General features: G+C 40.7%; 1 protein-coding gene across 11 annotated transcripts in view; it reads right to left on the reverse strand.

Annotated features, from left to right (window-relative positions):
- ADGRL2 (adhesion G protein-coupled receptor L2) overlaps positions 1-19,554 on the reverse strand; it is a 386,461-nt gene that overhangs the window by 69,311 nt on the left and 297,596 nt on the right. For all 11 annotated transcript variants that reach the window (XM_026116423.2, XM_064516013.1, XM_064516012.1 and 8 more), the window contains one exon: positions 1,222-1,435. In XM_026116423.2, coding sequence (XP_025972208.1) covers positions 1,222-1,435 — 214 coding nt within the window. The remainder of the gene's footprint in view (positions 1-1,221; positions 1,436-19,554) is intronic.

Raw genomic sequence — 19,554 nt, forward strand, 5'->3', positions numbered from 1 at the left:
TGACATGAAAATTATAAAAAATTGTAACAGTCACACTGATGAGAACTTGAAGCGAACTGAGAAATCAGAAGGGAAGATTATTTTTAAGGCATGGCTATGTGTTACTATAGTCTACTATGTTTAAAGAAAATATAGTAAGTGCAACAAAGCATAAGAGACTTGTTTGCTTCATTCTATAAATGCATGCATTGGAGAGTTCCCACGTTATTTCCTTGCCTCTTTCTTGCTTTGTCTTTGCTCCCCCCAGATTCCTCACTCTTGTGAAAACTGAATTAGAGGAAAAACTTCCATCGCTCCTGAACGTTTTCCTTCATTATTTTGGCCGAACTTACGTGGAGTGAGGGAAGAAATCTCTCTGGCTTTTGAGTTTTACAGAAGAAAAAAGCTAGATTTGTGTTTCCTGAACACTTACAAGGTAGGTTTTTTCAGATACTCAATCCAGCCTTTGAGCAGGTTTGTATTTTATGCCAGTAAAAATGCCAATGACTGAACTGTGCTGACATTTCCACAATTGTTAGTACTAGCAGACTGTTACCGCTATTAGGCCTATAGCGCAAGAACGTCTATGAATCTCAGTTCTGATGCGGCTTTGGTGACGGTTCTGTGCTAAAAACACTTTTACTGGCTCTCCCTTCATACTCTGTGAGTAATGGAAGCACTGCTAGTAAGACATAATGTAACGTCTGCTTCTCTGCGTAAATGCATACGTACGCATATGTATAATGACATATAACCAGCCAAACATCTAAATGGCGTATATAGTTACTGGGTTTTTTTTTGTTTGTTTGTTTGATGCATCTTGCAGGTGGGAAGGCATTTATTAACTGCATTCACAGAAAACATCTAACTTTGCCAGGGCATGTAGAAACTACTAAAAAATGCAGCAGCCATTTGAAAACGTTGAGTGCTGTTTGACCCCCCAACAGGCAGGGATTCAGGGACTCTCCAAACAGGCGAACTGTTCCATTCTCTTTGCAGTTATCTTCCCACTTCTTTTCTTTTGCAGTGAGAATTTTAAAAAAACACTCCAATTGCAACTGGTGGATCTTACTTCCATCTAGTATTACTATATAAGAACATAACACTATCTGAATAGCTATTTAGGAAGACAAAATGCAAACTGGCAATTACATCACAACATTTTCTAAACTATGTACCTCTTACTGTACCAATTCAGACATTTTTCCTCTTTAGTTCTCAAAAAGACATAGATATCTTTACCTTTGCGTCATAATTTTGTAGGCATCTGGAAGGAAGCATTCTGTGTTCTCCATCTGGAAAGGGTCAGCATCACAAATCTTGTCGTCTGTCCGTCCATAGTTAGCACTTTCTATCATAATAACATCACTTCCCGGACACCGCAGGTCAATGGAGTAGCCTTCGCAGGACAGCTCCCTCCTCACCAACCCAAACGGTAGCGCTGCTCGGCTGAAACCTAAAAACAGAAAAAAAGTTGGGATTGAGCCTAACAGATATATATTGCGGTGGGCTTTTTTCTTCTCTCACACAGGCACTAACTCACAACAGCGTGCTGAAGGAAGCTCACATTTAAACAGCTTGATGTTGCGTCATGTTAAGCAAAGCATCTTTCACAAAACGGTCCAGCCCCGGCTCTCCCTTCGCCCCCCTCGGCGGGCACCCTCAGATGGGTACTGCCTGAGACTGGGAAGCACCAGAGCGGGGAGGGGTTGCAAGTGCCTAAGTGATTAAAAAAAACCCAAAACCCAAAACCCAACGGTTTCAACTTTGATAGTATTTCTTCAGTTGTATCTCCTCTTTTCTCTGTGAAGAGGAAGCAGGTTTCTGCTGCTTACCTATGTCCCCAGCACGGACACGGCCATGCTGCCAGATGCAACGTACATGCTTACACTGCAGGTACTTGTGCAAGCGAACACCAGCACTCCCAGCTCAGCCTTTTACATAAACTAAACCACAGACAGAAGCAAGAGGATTTTGAACAGATATATAAATGACCAGCACAGCAAACTGCAGGTGTGTACAGTGGCATAAAATCTCCCTGTTCTTCACAAAAATGACAGACACATTTCATTTTTAACATTTTTCTCTGCATGTGAGAATTCCTAAAAATAAGCAACCTCTTTAAGAGTAATGAAGCAGCATCAAAAGCTTTAGCATCAAAACAATGTTCTGGATGTCCAGAATATTTGGATATATGGACATTTTTAGTCTTTTTATAATCAGGTCTTTATGCAAAAAAAAAAAAAAACCATTGTGTCAAGAAACTGTCCCTGCGTACTACATTTTCTTGTACACAGCCCCTATGAAAGAGTATTTGTTTCTTGCAAAATACATGCACTATTATCTTTTGGGGGACAAGCTGCGTAATATGATACTGTTAAATATCTACTTCTTTAAAATAGTAAAGCCTTTATAAATTTTTAACAGAATCAGAGATACTTCCTGTTTTTTTAAAAAAAAAGTCATACTAATACTGTAGCACAAAGCCATTAATATTGCAGTGCGGGCTGCTGGAGACAGGTTCTGACAGCAAAAAGAAACAGCCCCTAAGTGTGGGAAGTTGGAGTTCCACAGTGTTTTGAAGGCAAAGAAAATAAACTTTCTTTTAAAAATATGATGCGTTAGAAAAGGCAAGGAAGTAAGGATCTAAAAGCATCAAGGACAACTTGAGATAACCCCTTGATAGTAAATTTTCATATGAACCAGAGGCTGTCACTTTTCCTACTGAATTAATGATCTGTGGATTAAGACTCCTCGTGCATGAGGAGGAGGATCTGCTAGAGCTGCAGAAAGGAGCTGTTGGGGACGATGACGGTGGTGTGAAGCTGGGGCTCTGCAGCAGCGCGTCCCACCACCGCCAGCCATGGCACCAGCTTTCGTCCAACCTGTGCAGCAAACCCTGCCAATGTGTAATAAGAGAAGCAGCCATTTTAGCCTACAAAGCGTAACAACTCCACCTAAATCCCGCTGCTGTCCCTGGGCCCGGCAGAACGCATCACGCACGACAGCAACGCTATTTTGGGAGGCTCGCTGGAGCGTCATGCGCTGAACGCTGGGAAGGGCAAAGAGGTGGATCCACCACGCTAACGCCCTACGCGTCCCCCCACGCAGTGAGCTAACACGAGGGAGGCAGGGACCGCTGGCAGCTCGGCGAGGCCGTGAGGCGGCCACGGAGGGTGCGAATGCCGGCCGAAAGCCCCGCGCGTCGTCCGCGGCAAGCACCGAACCGCTGCCGCAGCCCCGCGGCATGGCCCGCACTCGCAACAGCAAATACCTCGAACGCAAACACGAGACCGCTGTACTTTTACTGAGATTAGCTGCCTGCAAACCTGATTTCATCAGCTCCAGCAACTGGCAACTGCTGTAAGTGCTATGAATGTGCTTTATAACTACAATTTCCCCCTCCAGGCATCCATGTGAAGTTGTGTATCAGAACCAACATTAAAAACACCAGGCCACGGCGAGGGGGCTTGCCAGGGAACGGAGGGCACACCTGAGACCGCAACGCAGGTGCTACGCTGCAAAGGCAGGCAGCGGTGCAGCAAAACACGGCAGCGTGCGGAGACCGCTCCGAGGAGTTTCTGTGGCACGGAATATTTTAACTAAGTAAAATAAATAAATTAAAAGTCTGCTAACAAAGCTGCAGTGATCTTTATTCTGAGGCTTTATTTGTAATCTTTTCCTATCAACAAAGAAAAAAAATAAGCATATCAACAAGCAGAGTGTAATTCAATCCATCTTGCAACCCTGACAATCGAAGAAAGAACTAGTGGGAGGCCCTCTGAGCAAAAAATCAATATTGCAGCTTTGTGTCGCGCAAATGTGAATACTGCCAAATAGCAGTGCTTAGGGTAAAATGAACTGTTTTGCTCCATTTTCTCCTCTCTGAACAAATGATTTTGAAAAGAGAGCTTTTTCTGGAGCTACAAAATGTCAAGCAATAACTCCCTGTGCTTTAGGCAAGCGATTGGAATAAATACCTCTTGGCAACAGGTGCAATGACTTAAGACTGAAATTCATTTACATTCAGGAGATAATTCCTGATAAACAGATGCACTGCCACAGGACGGAAGTGTGAAAGACCAGCATCCGAATGCGACTGCCTGCTTCTGCCTCATCCCAAAGCTTTTCCCATGTAAGTATGCAGCTCTGTCAATAATTACTGCTGTCACCGGTAACTCTGCATCTCTGATACAATTCTGAGTCATTAATATTTTGAACACAGTATTTTCTAATGAAACTGTTCTCAGCCTGCTGCTTGCCTTACTGTACCGTGCATAAACCAATTTTGCTAGGCTGCGCTGCTAAAGTCAAAGTCGACGTTCCTCATCCTTCTGCTAAGTGCTCCATGGCAAACTCCGCCAGGGCCGCTGCCGCTCGCGCCATCCAACGCCGAGGCTTCCCCGGCGCCCACCGCCTTTCTGGGACTGGGGCTGTGACTTCCAGCACCAGCCAAACATTAACTCAAGCAACAGCCCATTAGCAAAGGCAGCATATGCCGTCTCTGATTCATTTGTGTTTGTATATATTCATCAGGTTTGCTTTTTTTTAAATGGAAGAAGAAAAATACTTAATGAGAAAAAGAATGTGGTTTCTGTTGTGCTGACTGTTTTGCTTACAAACAAGCTTCCTGGCAAACATATGTTTCGGGCACGTTTTGTCTGCTTGCAAATCAGTTGAGTGCAGGCTCTTTGCCGAAACAACAAAATAACCTGCTTTTACAAAATCACAATTTTAAGAAATACTGCAACTTTTCCAGGAAAGGAAGGCAGAGGGGATTTTCAGCGGTAACATGCACCCTTTAATGCTTTATTGATCAATCCACATACAAAAAAACACTTAGAAAAAAAATCAAAATATCACAAAAATATCTTTCCTCTTGTACCTTAATCTATGAAATGAAAAAATGAAAGTCCTATGAAAGGAGTATAACTCAGAACTGTGTTTCTCAAATACATTAAATTCACAGTAGGCTAAAAACTATTTTATGCAAGTTTGCAATGCCTTATTTACCATCCTTCTGCCTTGGCTCCTTATTAAGAAATAACCTGTCTTTAAAAAGATAACCCAAATTTGCCAAAGTGCAGAGAAAAGTTAATAATTCACAGCATTCTGCCCACTAGCATACCATGTTTTTGAGCTGTCAATAATAAGAGTGTGTGCTAAGTTTGGTAGATAAAAGCAAAGAGGAACCACTACATTTGAATGTTCGCCCCATACGGAGGGAAAACAGTGCAATGTAAACAGGCTAACATCAGTACTTCTCGACATCAGAAGCAAGGAACCTTTGATTAAAACTTAAAGCACAGAGAAAGTCAACAAGGAAATATAAAATTAATTCAAAGAATGCAGATATGGGAAGAACTGAGACTCCAAAACAAATCTTTGCAGAAAGAAATATATACGTCTCAGTGAGCAGAGGAATATTGCTTCTTGTATTATTTGGCTCTAACAGAAAGGTCTTTTGCAAAGAGCACATCTTTTCAAGCAGAATGTTTACAGTTGTCTCTTGCACAATCTCTTTTATTTTACCAAACCATGAAACATGATGATTCAAGCTCTACACAAGATGAAGTGATGCGGCTTGGGCAGCAGTTCAATAATACATGTCCAGTGAATGCAGAGCTCAATGAAAACTGTGTTTAGATCCTCTCCGTGCCTCGGCAAAGGGCGGGCGTGCACACAGAAAGGGGGTACCCACGCAGCTGAACATACTCTGCCATCTGAAAATCATACAAATTCTCCACATGGGCTCTGCAAAGCATTTATAATTTTGTACAAAAGCCTTAGCATCTTGCAGTTCCTAAAGAATCCCACAAACTACATCAAGGGGGACTGTTCTCTCTGTCTCAGCATTGTCTGTATTTCACACAGACTAGCATGCTATTTTGTTAAACAGCTTTTAAATTATCCAACACCAGTCAACAGATCACCACGACTACTACAAAGACAGAGGCAATTTAAATGACAACTGTGCTTTCTCCTTCTATCTTTGAAGGAAAAAGTCATCCTGGCAAGCATGTCTATTAAAAGATTACAGTGGCACAGTGAGAGCGGCTGATACCGTGCAGAGGTCTGGAGTTCACAGCACTCGGCTCCTCTTTCCCTGCAACCCGCTAGCAAGCGCAGGAGCAGCCAGCACGGGTGGCACAGCACACAAAAACCCACTGTCCCATGCTGGATAAAATCAAGCAGGAAGTCACCGGTTCAAAAATATTCTCCAACAGCTGTACTCTTTGCCATTTCAAGTATATACTGATTATTTTCATTTAAGATGGCAGAAGCAGGGAACATAACGATAACGAGCATCTAGAAAGAATGCATTATTTGTTGAAATATATTTTTGCTAGTAAGAGACATGTATTTTTCATTGTTTTAACTAATTCGTAAAAATGGGATTAGCTCAAAACAACGTACATGAAAGCAAAAGTACATTCATTATCGGAACTCCAACAAAGAGGTTCAAAGTCCTAACAAACAGACTGGACCCTTTAAATGTGCACATAAAATTATACTGAAGCAATGCAACTATTTCATTGAAAAAATTAGCCATGAGGGGTGATTTTTAACACTGGTTTGGACAAACCAGTTTCCCAGACATGCTGCTTCAGATTTTAATTACTTGGGTGAAATCTAGAAGCCTACCTCTTACAAAACAGAAATATGAACTGCTAGCAAAGAGAGCTTTTCAGAAACATTAAGAAACTAATGATAGCCTTTCTCAATATTTTTCCAATTTAAGAGATTGCAATTCCAATTAAATAAATAAATTAAAATTTTAAAAATCCGTGCCAGATTTCAGTATTTTTCAATGTTCAGTGAGAGCAGTACAAATACAACAGTAAGTAATTTTCCGTAACTATATGCTTATATTCAGTGTACATAAACATCAAGCACAGTATGTCCTATTAATGAAATTCAGGGCAGAAGCCCGAGTTACACCCTCTGACTCACACCAGGATGAATTTTGCCTCCCAGGGTCAGTGAAGCTTATTAGAATTTCCCTTTTATGTTTTCCAGTCTCCATGCAATACTCAGAAACATCCCTGTGAGGCTCTCTTAAGCAAAGAAAGTCAGGGCTTACCTGGTTTCTGCACCTTGTTGAATGATTCAGCAAAACCTACAGTTAGCAGCAGAATCTTACTCGTTTAATGTAACAGTGTCGATCCTTTCTGTGTGGGGGTCACAAGGATCTCATTTGAATTCTCCTAGGCAGCTTTCTCCCCTGCTTCAGGAGGGCTAGAATATATCTCTCTACGGTGGCAGAATTGGGGGGGTTTGTTTGTTTTTTTTGTTTGCTTTTTGTTTGTTTTTTGTTTTGTAATAGCAAGAGAGAAAAGAGCACCACACTGACAGAACTGCAGCCTGGAGTACTTCGGTCAGCCGAAACGAGCCCAGCACCAACAGCAGCAGTGCGGGCTTCCCCACATCAGTCCATCATGTCACCTCGCTATTCTGAAGGAATCGCCACTGGGGGAAAAGAGACAGTTTGGTCTGCATGCCCATTGAATCCTTCACCTCCCTGCTGAGGCTGCCACAAGAGTGCTAATGAATGCTAAATTGTGAAAATGGGCTTCTGCACTTTGAATTCTGCCACTCTGAAACTGGATGGAAACCACTAATTCCTTTAATGAAAGTCACCAAACCAGAGACTGGTTCCTGGCAGCACTTTAGCAATGCCTACATATGGCAGCTGGAAACCACGTGATCTAAACGTGAAAGTCTAAGTGTCTAGGGTAAAAATATGCACATTGTTCAGTCCTCCCTTAGAACCAAATCTTATTCTCATCAGCATGCACCTTTCCCAGCCCTTCGACGGGAGCTGCACACATGAGAGCAAAATTTTGCCCTCTTGATCTAAAATTATCCCAGTTTGAATATCATCTGTCAATGACATTTCTTGGCTTTTGCCAGCCAGATGTCAGTTCTCAGGCAGCCAGAATCTCCTTCCTTTTTTCCTTCACATCATACACGCTTGATCCTTTGCCAGCTTGTAGAAAGCACTCTACCCTTTTCTTTCTTGCAGTTCAATACATTGTAGCTTCAAAATTTCTCAAAGCAACCAAGTCCCCTGGTCTTCGCAAATCCCCCTCCTGGAGGTTATCTCCAGTTTACCAACCGCGAACCGGCTGAGCACAGCACCTGTCAGGAAGGAGAAGCTTCTGAATTGGAAACAACCTCCGAAAGGGGGAGGCAAGAGACACAAAGGGTAATGTGTCATAAATTCTGTGTCAACAGGATTTCCCGTTGAATTATTTCCTCAGCACAGGATGTTGGTAGCAGAATAAAAATAAATATTCTTTTATTCTCTATAAAAATGTATTTTGACAACTATTTATATTTCCAGTTCTCTCAATCAATTATTTTTGATTGGAAACCATGCATTGATGGAGGGAGGAAGGAAATTGAGAAAGAAAGGGGGAATGGTTTCCATCAGCTGTATTCAGCGTGAACAGCTGACAAAAGAAAATTGCTTTTGTTCCCATCTTTAGGAAACCCGAAGCCTCGTCACCTCGGAGGCTGACAGGAAACGTGCAGAGCTCCTTGGGACTACGTGCTTCGGCCAAAGCTAAATCATTGCAAGAGATGACATGCTGACTGCCAAAAACAACCCTCTTCATGCTGGGTATGCTGCCCTCTTAAAGGGTTATACCCTAACTTCTTTAAGACAGCAAAGCATTTTAATCACAGTAAAACGTAGAAATTGAACTCTCATATCTTGTTCACTTTAAAAAAACCATTATTCTACAAGGGACAGAACTTTAAAAGCCAAATCCAGCCATACTCCTAAAGCAATTATCACAGGTTTTATCAAAAATATTGGATGATCTCAATCACACAATAACATTTGAGAGCACAGCTGTAAAATGAGGAAGGGGGAGTTTTCACATTTACATACAGAATTATATATAGATTGGAAAAGGAATCAAGCAACAACGTAGGAGTCTATAAATTTTCTCTTGTTTCAGGAAAAAGATGGGGTGGAGGCAATTGTCACAGTATAATTTCCAGTGAAAAATCACGTGGTTAATTTTAATAACAGCTAGCCACTTCATACCTAAAGAGTGCTTCTGAGTACACAAATAGCACAGCAACACCCCTCAGCACGCAGTGCAGCTCCCAAACACTTCTGAGGACGCAGGAGCAGAAAAACGAACCCACGTAAATATCAGGAGTCAAGATCCCACAGATGAAAGCGAGAACCCAAAATACACCGGCACACCTTCCGAAAACAAGCAGATGCTTGGTAAGTGTACTTTAAGGAAAATGTGCCGTCACTTCAAATATTCCCAAGAATAGAGGCGAGGCAAAAGGAGCAAGCTATCTCGGAAAACGCCTTCTGTCAGGCTGAGAGGCTTTCTTCCTGACCTTCCCTTCCAAGAAATATCTGTGGATTTCTGAAAGAATACTGTAAAGAGGAGAGGGAAATCATACATCATACAGAGCTGCTGTAACATACTTAATGTTCTGGTAAATTCCAGGAATCCTGGAATAATCCCCATAGATACTTGAGTGCATCCTCTAAATAATAAATTGCAGGAAGAAAGCAAAACTACCTAATTGTTTGCAAATAAAAAGGTAATGTAAAATAGTATAAGGAATACACAGGGTTCTAAGCATGCTCCCTAGGCAGCAGTGAGGAAGAATGGCTACAGAGGTACCATTTCCATTATAAATAAAAGAAATATGCACTTCTGCTACCTTGTCAAACTGCTGTTAATCACCTATAAAGGAATTTTATTTCCAAAGACCTCTTTGCAAACAGGTACAAAACACAAGAGAGATTAAGTGACAGGATGGCTAAATTTGACTTAGACTGAAATTCAGGACTTCTGAATTTGGGTTCTGTTTATAATCCTGGAATTTGTCCCCCTCCTGTAACTCTACTATTACAACATGCATTCAAGAAATGCTCCCAGCGTTCAGAGAACTGGCTAATGCGTGACCAAGTGAAATAGATAAAAACATAGGATCCCAGAAATCTCTCTATCTCAGAGCATTAAGGCTGAGAGTAAATAATTTTTCTTAATGATGTGAAAGAAGTTCCATAATTAGCACTATTTACATGAGAAAATAACAAAGGGGATGAATATACACTGTAACACACTAGAGAAAGGAAAGGTTTGCATTTGCTAATTACTTCTATTAAGAAGCACACATCTAATAGCTGAAAGACTGTGTTTCCAAAGTTGCTCATTGATCTTAATACTAATAATAATAAAAGAAAGGACTAGGAAAGCTCCGCATTAGACTGGGAAAGAAAACATAGTTATGTGTGCAAATATAAGCACAGTATCAAGTAAGACAGAACTACTGCACCGTTATTACAGGTGTGGGAAGTAATGTCCTCACTGATTAATGCATTTTACATAGTGTTTCACCACACCACATCACAGTTTTGTTTTAGAAAAGTTCTCTCCCGAAGTGTCTAAAGCAAATATTTCTGGAGGAGGCAGCTGTGAAGTATAAAAGATCTGATTGCTCCACTTCTTTCCACTCCAACTAAAACGACACTTTCCCACCAAAACAACCGTGTTCTCCTGATGCATTATTTAGGCCTACAAACCGTAGGACGGCTGGTGCAAGTCCGAGGGGATGCCTTGGGATCTAATGGCCAGGAGCGTCGCGTCTCGCCCGCCCCGCATGGGCGAGTCCGGCAGGGCTGGCTCCTCCTCTCCTGCCCAGGCAGATTACGCCCAGCTGCATCCAGCACACTGCTGCGGTCTGGTTACCGCACGCGCTCCTGGCCACGGTCAATCCTTTTACATTGTCATTCTGCTCCAGTAGCGGCTTTTATTAATCAAGATAATTTCCAGACCAAATTTGGAGTGTGATCAAAGCAGCAGTTACGGCAGCATAATTGGGGAGGGAGTTGCTAATCTTCGGGGGACGCAAAGGAGGGGAGGAGAAGGTTAGGGGTGCCTGAAGAAGGCAGGAATGAGCAGGTGTGAGGGTAACTATTTAAATTAGGCAAATGAACATAATCATTTAAAACTGAGGCTTTAGACTTCCCTGGAAGATGCTAAAGTTGGATATCCGATCCATTCTACTTAGTAAAGCAGCTGTAATTCTTTAGGTACAAATCGGGATTTTACTAAGTCTGTGTGACTGCGAAGCAAGCTTTATTTAATGAAACTATTCTCTGCAACAGTCCGGATCCTTACTGGATTTCACCAATGTATGGCCCATGTTATCTTTAAAGGCACAACAAAACTGGAATTCCAAAATCAAAAATAACCCTAATTTCACAATGATGTTTTACACAAACACAAGCCTCTAGAAAATTACAAGGGTACTTTATGAATCAAATACGAAATACAGAAATAACATTACCTACCACTGACACGCAGTCACCTCTGAAAGATGTGTTGAGATCCAGCATTACACAATTCTTCATAGTAGTAATTTTGTAACGTTGTATCTACTTGACAATAATAGGGGAATTTTAGGTAAGCAGAATCTTAATTATCCCAATTAAGTTCTCATCCTGCATCACTAATGTCACTGGGAGCTTTGTCATTAACCTCAATGAGTGTAGGATAGACTCCTCCGAATTTAACCTGGACGCTCAATACTCTCGTTCTAATGAAAAATACATTAATGAGCTTCATTATTGCACTCTTTTTAAAGAAGCATCTTCAGCCATCAGTTTTCCTCAACAACCTGCTGGGGCGCTGGTACATTAGCGAGGCAGGACTCGCCACAAGGACCACTTAGGTCACTGTCAGGCTTTGTATCGGCTCAGTGAGCTTCCCGTTCAACCCTCCAAGGGAAGAGCAACACCTATAGACTCCCCTCAGGAACTCACTCACGCTGAAGCGGAGAAGACGTATAAACTCTTGAAATTATAACTGAGGTGGTACAGCTGAAAGAATAGATATAATGAAAAAAACACAGTTAAAACGAAACTGTAGAATTCCTCCCTCTAATTTGAAAAAGGGCACAGATTTTCTCTATAGTCTGCACAGAGGATCCTCAACCCATTTCAGTCACTACCTTTTTCCAGTTATCTGCTGGGACGCATTACGGGAAAAGTAGTGATCTTCTGTGACCTTCATTTTATTTTATTAAATGCAGCAGACACCTCATGCTGAATATGAAATAAAAAATACGCAACCCAGGGAAGTAGTTTAAAAAAATGCCCTTTGGTGGACCCAATTTCAGTCTTGATATATAGTGATATAGACTTGCCAATGACATTTGAATAAAAATCTCTATTATATAAATTATTGTGTTCAAAATTCTCTTCCAAATTACCAAATTTAGAACAGGGCCTGTAAATCATGACTTAGTCAATGCTTTGTAAATGTGGGAAATACATATTTGAAATACAAGTGAAGTAAGATATCAGACTTCCTGCACTTGCCACATTTAACCAGATTTTAGGAGAGAGTATTTCTGTTTTAAATGCCCATCCTACAGATAATAGTAAAAAAAACAAAACAAAACAAAACAAAAAAAACACCTTCCCAGATCTCAAATTACACTGCTTGCGTACGTAATAGTGGCTGATGTAGGCTGATAGAGCCTACAAGTCGACAATAATGTGAATTGCAAAATGAGGGAAACTGCCGCTGCAGGGACTCTTCTGTTTCTCCTGTTAAGAAAGACAGCTGAGGAGCATCACTTGTTGCAGTCCCTGGGCTTTGAAAAATTGGGGATGTGGGGGGTGGTAGTGGGTACAGATGTCTATTATTCTTGTTAGCAAGTGCAAATTAACGAGTCGTCACCCAACATAACATCCACTGTACTTCAGTTAGCTGTTGTCTGAGTGACCTGCCCCAAACTCCAAAAGCTGAAGGCAGAGCCTGATCTGTAGCTGCTTCAGAGCAACATCAGTTTGGGATAGTTGTAGCTAGTCATAACAACAGTGTGGGGGATATTCAAATTTGGGAGGGAGGGGACTTACGAAAATCCCTTTCCTTAATTAAGTCAGAGAAGGAGAGTTTGAAGTGGTAACTAATAAATCACAAAGAAGCCTCAATCTGGTTGTCAAGGAAACCAGCATGCCTCTGTCCTAATTGCTGTGAGCCCCACCATGCCCTTTCCGACACCCAGCCTTATCCCGCGCTCTGCTCAGAGGCAGAGGAGGGAGCTTCTCCCTTGCTCTCCGGCACCGTGCAACACGTGCGGAGCGGGACGCGGGACGGAGCAGGGCCGCGCTGCCCGGCCACCACTGCCCTCCTGCCCCAGAGAGCCGCTCACTGGGCAGCGCCACCGTATTTCCACCAACTCTCACATTAGAGATGGGGCTGACTGCCTTGATGGTGGCACTGGAAGGTCCTAGCAGCTGTGTTTACTAGAAAGGCCTCCTTAATTTGCTGTTGCTAAAAATCTCAAGCCTGGTTATCTTGGCCTGTCACAAGTGCTGGGAGCATCTAGTGCCTCCACACTCCTGCTTCTCCGAGCACATTCCCCTGGCAGCAGAAATTCTTCACTGATTTTACTAGTGGACATGTAAGACGATCATGAAAGAGACGAACAGGAAGAAGGAAGGCAAAATAAACGCTTTAAAGAGCAGGCCAAAAAAGATAAAAAATTGAGTCTAAGCCAAATGGCTGATTGCATTATTCTCTTTTTTCCCCTACAATGATAATTACCTTTTATAAACATATCTAAACTTGTTTTTTCCTTCTCTTTTGGTGGAATCACACATCATCACTGGACACATACCAAACTTTGAGCACAAGCAGTTCCCAATACTTCAACAGCAGGAAGGCCAAAAAGGGGAAAAAGCTATATTAGTGTCTCTATCTCATCCCTCAAGAAATCCTGAAGCAGCTTTTAAAGGAAATATCTTCAAAGTAAGGAAATAGGAAGAACTATGGGAGAGTACATTATGGTACCAGCTGACTGTAAGTGATAGAAAATCCAGGGAGACAGGGAATGATTGTGGAAAGAAAAAAAAATCTCCCTTAAAGAACGAGAAAGAGAAAAAGACTATGGAAAAGATTTCTAAAAAAAACAGTTGTAAACTGATTCTTGTTCAGTATGTTGTAACTAGCTGATCGTCCCCTTACTACTTTACCCGTGAATAAAACCTATCTTAAACCCCATAATTCTTGACTCTATTCCGAAAAACAAACAACAAAACCAAACATTTCAAATATTTTTATAATTTTAATATTAGCAAAATACATCAAAACTAACAAGACTGTGCTAACCCTAGCCATTTTAATTCCTTGCTGTATGCCATTCCACTGTTCCCTATTTCTGTCTATAGTTAAAAGAATGCAAAAGATTTAGTTTCTGTATCAGGATCCAAGTTTCAATGGGAGAATCTGGATTCCCCCTATATAATTCCTAAACTTCATTAATACATCACATTTGGGTAAATGTCATTTACACATTTATTTTTATCCATTGTTCAAAGAGGTATAATATAACCACATGTTAAGAGCTACTTTCTTCTGTTTATTCATCTACTACTCGAAGAAAGCAGTTTATTTAGTTTTATTGACTCTACCAACTGTCATACCTTTTTTTTGGTTATTGGATAAACCAAGTATCTCAAAAAAGCATACGGTGCGGCACAGTTTTTCTACTATAATGTTCAAGTATTTCAACATAAACTAAGGACACTGGTAAAAACCTCTGTTCAACACATCTGTAGACATCAATGAATAAAAAGCAATGAATGCTTGTTCCAAAGCAGGCTCAATCAAAACAAAATAAACTCTCCCCCAAAACCCAACCCAAATCCCATTCATATTCCTCTTCCCAGGAAATAAAATATAGGTGTTTGGTAGCTAAGAGAACTTGGGCAGATTCATCTCTGACCTTTGTCTCAACAGAGTTCACAGGATCAGAGGATAACTCAGGCCAGGACTAACTTCTTTTCTTCTTCTTTTTCCTACCAACTCAAAATATTCTTGAATCCAAACACCTCTTCCAACTATAACAGCTAAATCACAAATAGGAAGAATTATTCTCACCTCATTTAAAAACTGAAGTCCCTGTCATCATTATCCCAGTTAAAAAGATGCCACTATGGATTAATTAGTCAATTACTATAATGCATATGAATATCTGTATCACTATATATGCCTCTAAAACTCAAAAAAATTTCAGGAAAAAATGAAAAAAAAAGATGAATAAAGATTTCCATCAGAAAAGATAACTCATAAGCAAATAAAGGTGTCATTTGGGCATAAAAATTTTCATTTGCAATATATGCATGCAGCATCCATCAGAAAAAATAAAAGGCCTTTAGCTGATTTACAGCTAATTTACTATGGCACGCAGTTACCACTATTTTATTCTTATTTGAAAAATTAGTCTGCGTTCCTGAACACAATGAGAGCAACCTGTTTATTTTTATGTCTTCTGCTAGATTTTAGTTATTGTGAACCTTTAGGGCTAAACATTTCTGTGACAATCTATTTCTTTCATCAGTTTCACATTCTTTAAGCCCCACTCCTAAAGCCATCTGGCTGGCTTTCCCAGTGACACAACACGCTGGAGAAGGTGTTCAATATTACCCATACCCTGCTCCATCATAATCCACTGTGAAAAAAATACCTCAGTCTCTCCTGCTGGTAGGAAGCCATAAAAACCTAATATTTCTCTTCTGAACTGTTTTCCAGGTGGTCGATTTGATTTGTCAGTTCTTTAGAAATTTTATATCCTCTGTTTGAACAGTCTCTATCCATCATCTTTTGTCTTCAACTTTTGTTCTTAGCCCCCTGCAATCTCACACAAAAACCTCCAAACTTCTTGTTCTTCACAACACTGATTTCCTGGATTTCATTAAATTTTTTTGTTATGATGCCATGAGTTTTCTTTAAGGCATTATTTGTTCTTTTTTGAAAAATAACTTGCTACTCAAGTAGTTAAAGGAAGAAGGAGCCTGCCCTGCCCTGGTGGGAGCAGGAGTGCGGCAGGGCAGGCGCTGCCCAGCCTCCTGCACACCGGCTCCAAGGCACCGGCTGCGCTTCGGACCATCCAAAAGCTGGACTGCGGGGTAGCTCCGTGCTGACCCTCTAACTGCCTTGGCTTATCAGGTTGGGCTTGGCCCCACTAAACCATGGGAAGCAGTTTCTGAACAGTCCTGAGCTCAGGTGAAGTTTTAGTATGTGACTGCAAAACATCCTACAGCAATACCCACAATCTCTCCTACAGTTGTTCTGAGAAATGGTTATTAATTTTAATTGATCTAAGTCACCTAGCTTTTAGTGAAATTATATCTTCAGGCTTGATCACTGATTTGAAGAGCCTCTTTTTCCAGCTATCACTGCTATTCTTCTACCAAGAAATGCAGGCAATGTGTTCTCTATTTCCTTATAGATTACCAACTATATTAAGCAAAAGATGACTGGAAGCAAAACAGAAGTAAGAAAGTGGAGGCACTTTGAAACAAACTGGCTGTGATGCTCATTTATAGGCCACTTATCCATAGGCCTCTTTCTGAGAGAGTAGGAAGAGATAATCACTCATTGAAAACAAATCCCAAAATAGCGTACCACAGCTCTCCTCTTCGGGAAAATTACACACACTTTACACTGAGGAAGAAGCTCTGGGTGCCGAAGAAGGTTTCAGTGCCTTTTTTATTTTTCAAGCTCTACTTCCAGATTCCTGACGGAATTAGATGCCATTCATAACTCCCCATTCAAAGCAAAAACAAAGGAAAAGTTTTGGTATCAAATTCAACATAAAAACATAGTAGTTGCACACAACTTTGATAATTTTAAAGGTTACTGCTGCTAATGATTTAGAAGGACAAAAGATCTTCCGTTGTCAGGACAGTTTTACACACATATAAATCAAACTGATACTCTTTTGAATTTTACACTTCAGTTTTCAACATCTGCTCTTACACCACGGTCTGAAGTGCAGGCTGCCCCCAACCCACCCTATAGTGCACAAAGTGCTAACAGGAGACGCATCAAATAACAAGCTACCCCCCAAAAAATTGCTTTCAGCTCAGCTGTTCTGGTGCCTGGGGCTTGGTGATACAGCAACGTCAACCAAGGAGCGTGGCCTTTGCATCCCTCGAGCAGGCACAGTGATGTGCTGCTCTGCCAGGCGGATCTCGCCCAAGGACCACGTCTCATTTAGGACAGCGGACCCCAACCCTGTAACAACCACTGCATTTCCTGACCCTGTATCCAAAGAAAACACTAGGGTTATCTGATGCAGGTGGCTGCTGACCACCTGTACTTGGGCCTTCCCATCACCTCCTTCTTCACCTGCATAGCCACAGAGCAGCCAGTGGGACAGACAGTCACTAAGAAACTTGTTCAAGCCTCGCTCAGCTCAGCCGGGTTGCAGCACAGAACATCATAGTGGAGCCAGTTTTACCATGAAAAGTAAATTTGGCACCAATAGGAAATACCTGACAGTTTGGAGCTCAGAAGCTTAAACGGTTCTGAAGGGCTGTGCTTTATGAGAAGCAAGCACACAGGAGGAATAATTCAATGAACTGCAATCTTTGGTTTCAATTTTCTCTGAAAATATTGCATTTTCTCTTTGGCTTGCAAACAGTTTGAACAAGTGGCCTTTGCAAAGCGTAATTTAGTAAACAAAAAATGTTACCTTGTGAATTAAAGCTACTTTAAATACAATCTGTTGTGACCACAATTCATATTAACATAGCAAGCACTTACAGAACGTCTTTTCAAGGGAAGAAATATATTACTTGTGTGTTCAAGTATAGAGCCATAAACCATATGAGACCCTATTTATTTCAAATTTCCCATGATGCCATTTACTCCAGCTTTTAACCTTTTATGTGACATTGAGCTATTTTACAATCATAAAATAGTAGAAAAAACGACCTGTTAATTTGAAAGGGACACATTACAACATCTCTCCCTGGCACTATAATATTTTAATTTCTTTTTTCAAGGCAAACCAGTTGGAAAGTGACCATCTGCTAGTCTGTTAGTACTATTCAAGCAAAGTAATGTACAAAATGTCCTCCTTTCCCAGCAAGAGTAGGACCATTAACTGAAAGGAATTTAGGATATCATCAGGGTAGTTTAACAGATTGATTCACCACAAAATAAAATCTCCATTTCTTTAATTACTGTTAAATATACTAACTACAAAGATAATGATACAAAATCGATGCATGTTATGTGACATCTAGAGCAATACACAAAACCTGAGCCTTTCAAAGAAAGAAAGTAGTGCTATTAAGTTTCCTATGAAACTTGTCTTTTTCTCTTTTTAAGTGTTAAGCCATATGCAAACATGTTTTTATATAAACAAGAACAGTTCTGTTTCGCACTTCAAAATGTACAATGCGCTTCAGATACTGGGTAAGTTTTCAATATCACTTAAGGTTGGGAATATTTCAAAACAGTTGATAACAGCAGAGAAAGAGGAAACTCAACAAAACCTCCATGCTGATAAATAGAGAACTTTTTGGATGAGCAGCGCTCAATGGAGTTGTCATCTTGGCTGGCACCTGTAGATGATACTATAACACATATAGTTGGAACAGCCAGTTCATATGAATAAATTAAATTCACCTCACATTCATGTTAGCACTTTAAAGGTGTTGTCAGTACAACTTTGTATGCATGCAAGCCACTGCACTTTTGAAAGTTTGACCCTAAGAGGTATAGAATTAAAGCATGCTGTTTCTAAAGGTTAGGAGATACATCGTTCATATCTTAATAGTCCTTTATCCACATTTTTCATCTCTGCACCCTCTCAGTGTACCTGGTAAAAATGCAAATTAGGTTGAAAAATAAAATAACTGTACTTTCAATTTTTAAATTCTTAATTATCCCTATCTTGTATTTTAAAATATAGCAGATGTCGGATGCCACTACCGAAAGGTATTCTACAGTTGTCTTAAATCTGCAGTATATTTTACTTTAAAGGCAATTTTCCTCTTCCTCCTCTTCCTGGTCTCCCTCTCCCTATCAAAAAATAATCAAGTAGTTCAAGAATTTACACTAGCAGTAGAATACTTGGTAAATATAAATGATTGTTTCTCCGCTGTTTCTTGGAACAAATAGATCTTTTTGACCAGCTATTAATGATGCGGTAGTCCTATCAATTTGCCCAATAAATGTGTAAGTCTTACTGCTTTCCTTATTTTTATTTATAAATTTCATAATGGCAGTAAGGCACGTTACACTGTGTATTTCTGGGGGAATACTGCACTTCAGGGACTGTTAAAGTCACTCTGCCTTCAGCCTTTATCACACTGCATGAGGCACAATAAACACTGAGAAATGTGCTGCCTATTGTGTGCCTTGCTATAAAGTTCACGTCCCGCAATTCTCCTGTCCTTTCTGCTTGAATTTCCTTTCTTCCCAAGCCTTTTACAGACGTGCTCTCCATACGTCTAACTGCTTCAGAATGATTGCAGTGGACAGGCTGGTGCTGAGCACGACAGGCTCGGGTTGTGCAACGGTCTTGTCCACAAGGCTAAAACCCAACCTAGTGCAATACTAGATTAGGTTGTGATTAAGGAGTAATGATCTGTCGTACTCTGCATTCTGGCCCTTTTTGCCTAAAAACTTACACTATTGCACAAAAAACCTCCTTTGTTCTTTATTGGTGTTGAGTTTTCCAAATAAATACACTTCACCATGCTTCAAGTGAACAAGCAGTACA

Source organism: Dromaius novaehollandiae, chromosome 8 (genome assembly GCF_036370855.1).
Source record: "Dromaius novaehollandiae isolate bDroNov1 chromosome 8, bDroNov1.hap1, whole genome shotgun sequence".
Taxonomy (NCBI): Eukaryota; Metazoa; Chordata; class Aves; order Casuariiformes; family Dromaiidae; genus Dromaius; species Dromaius novaehollandiae.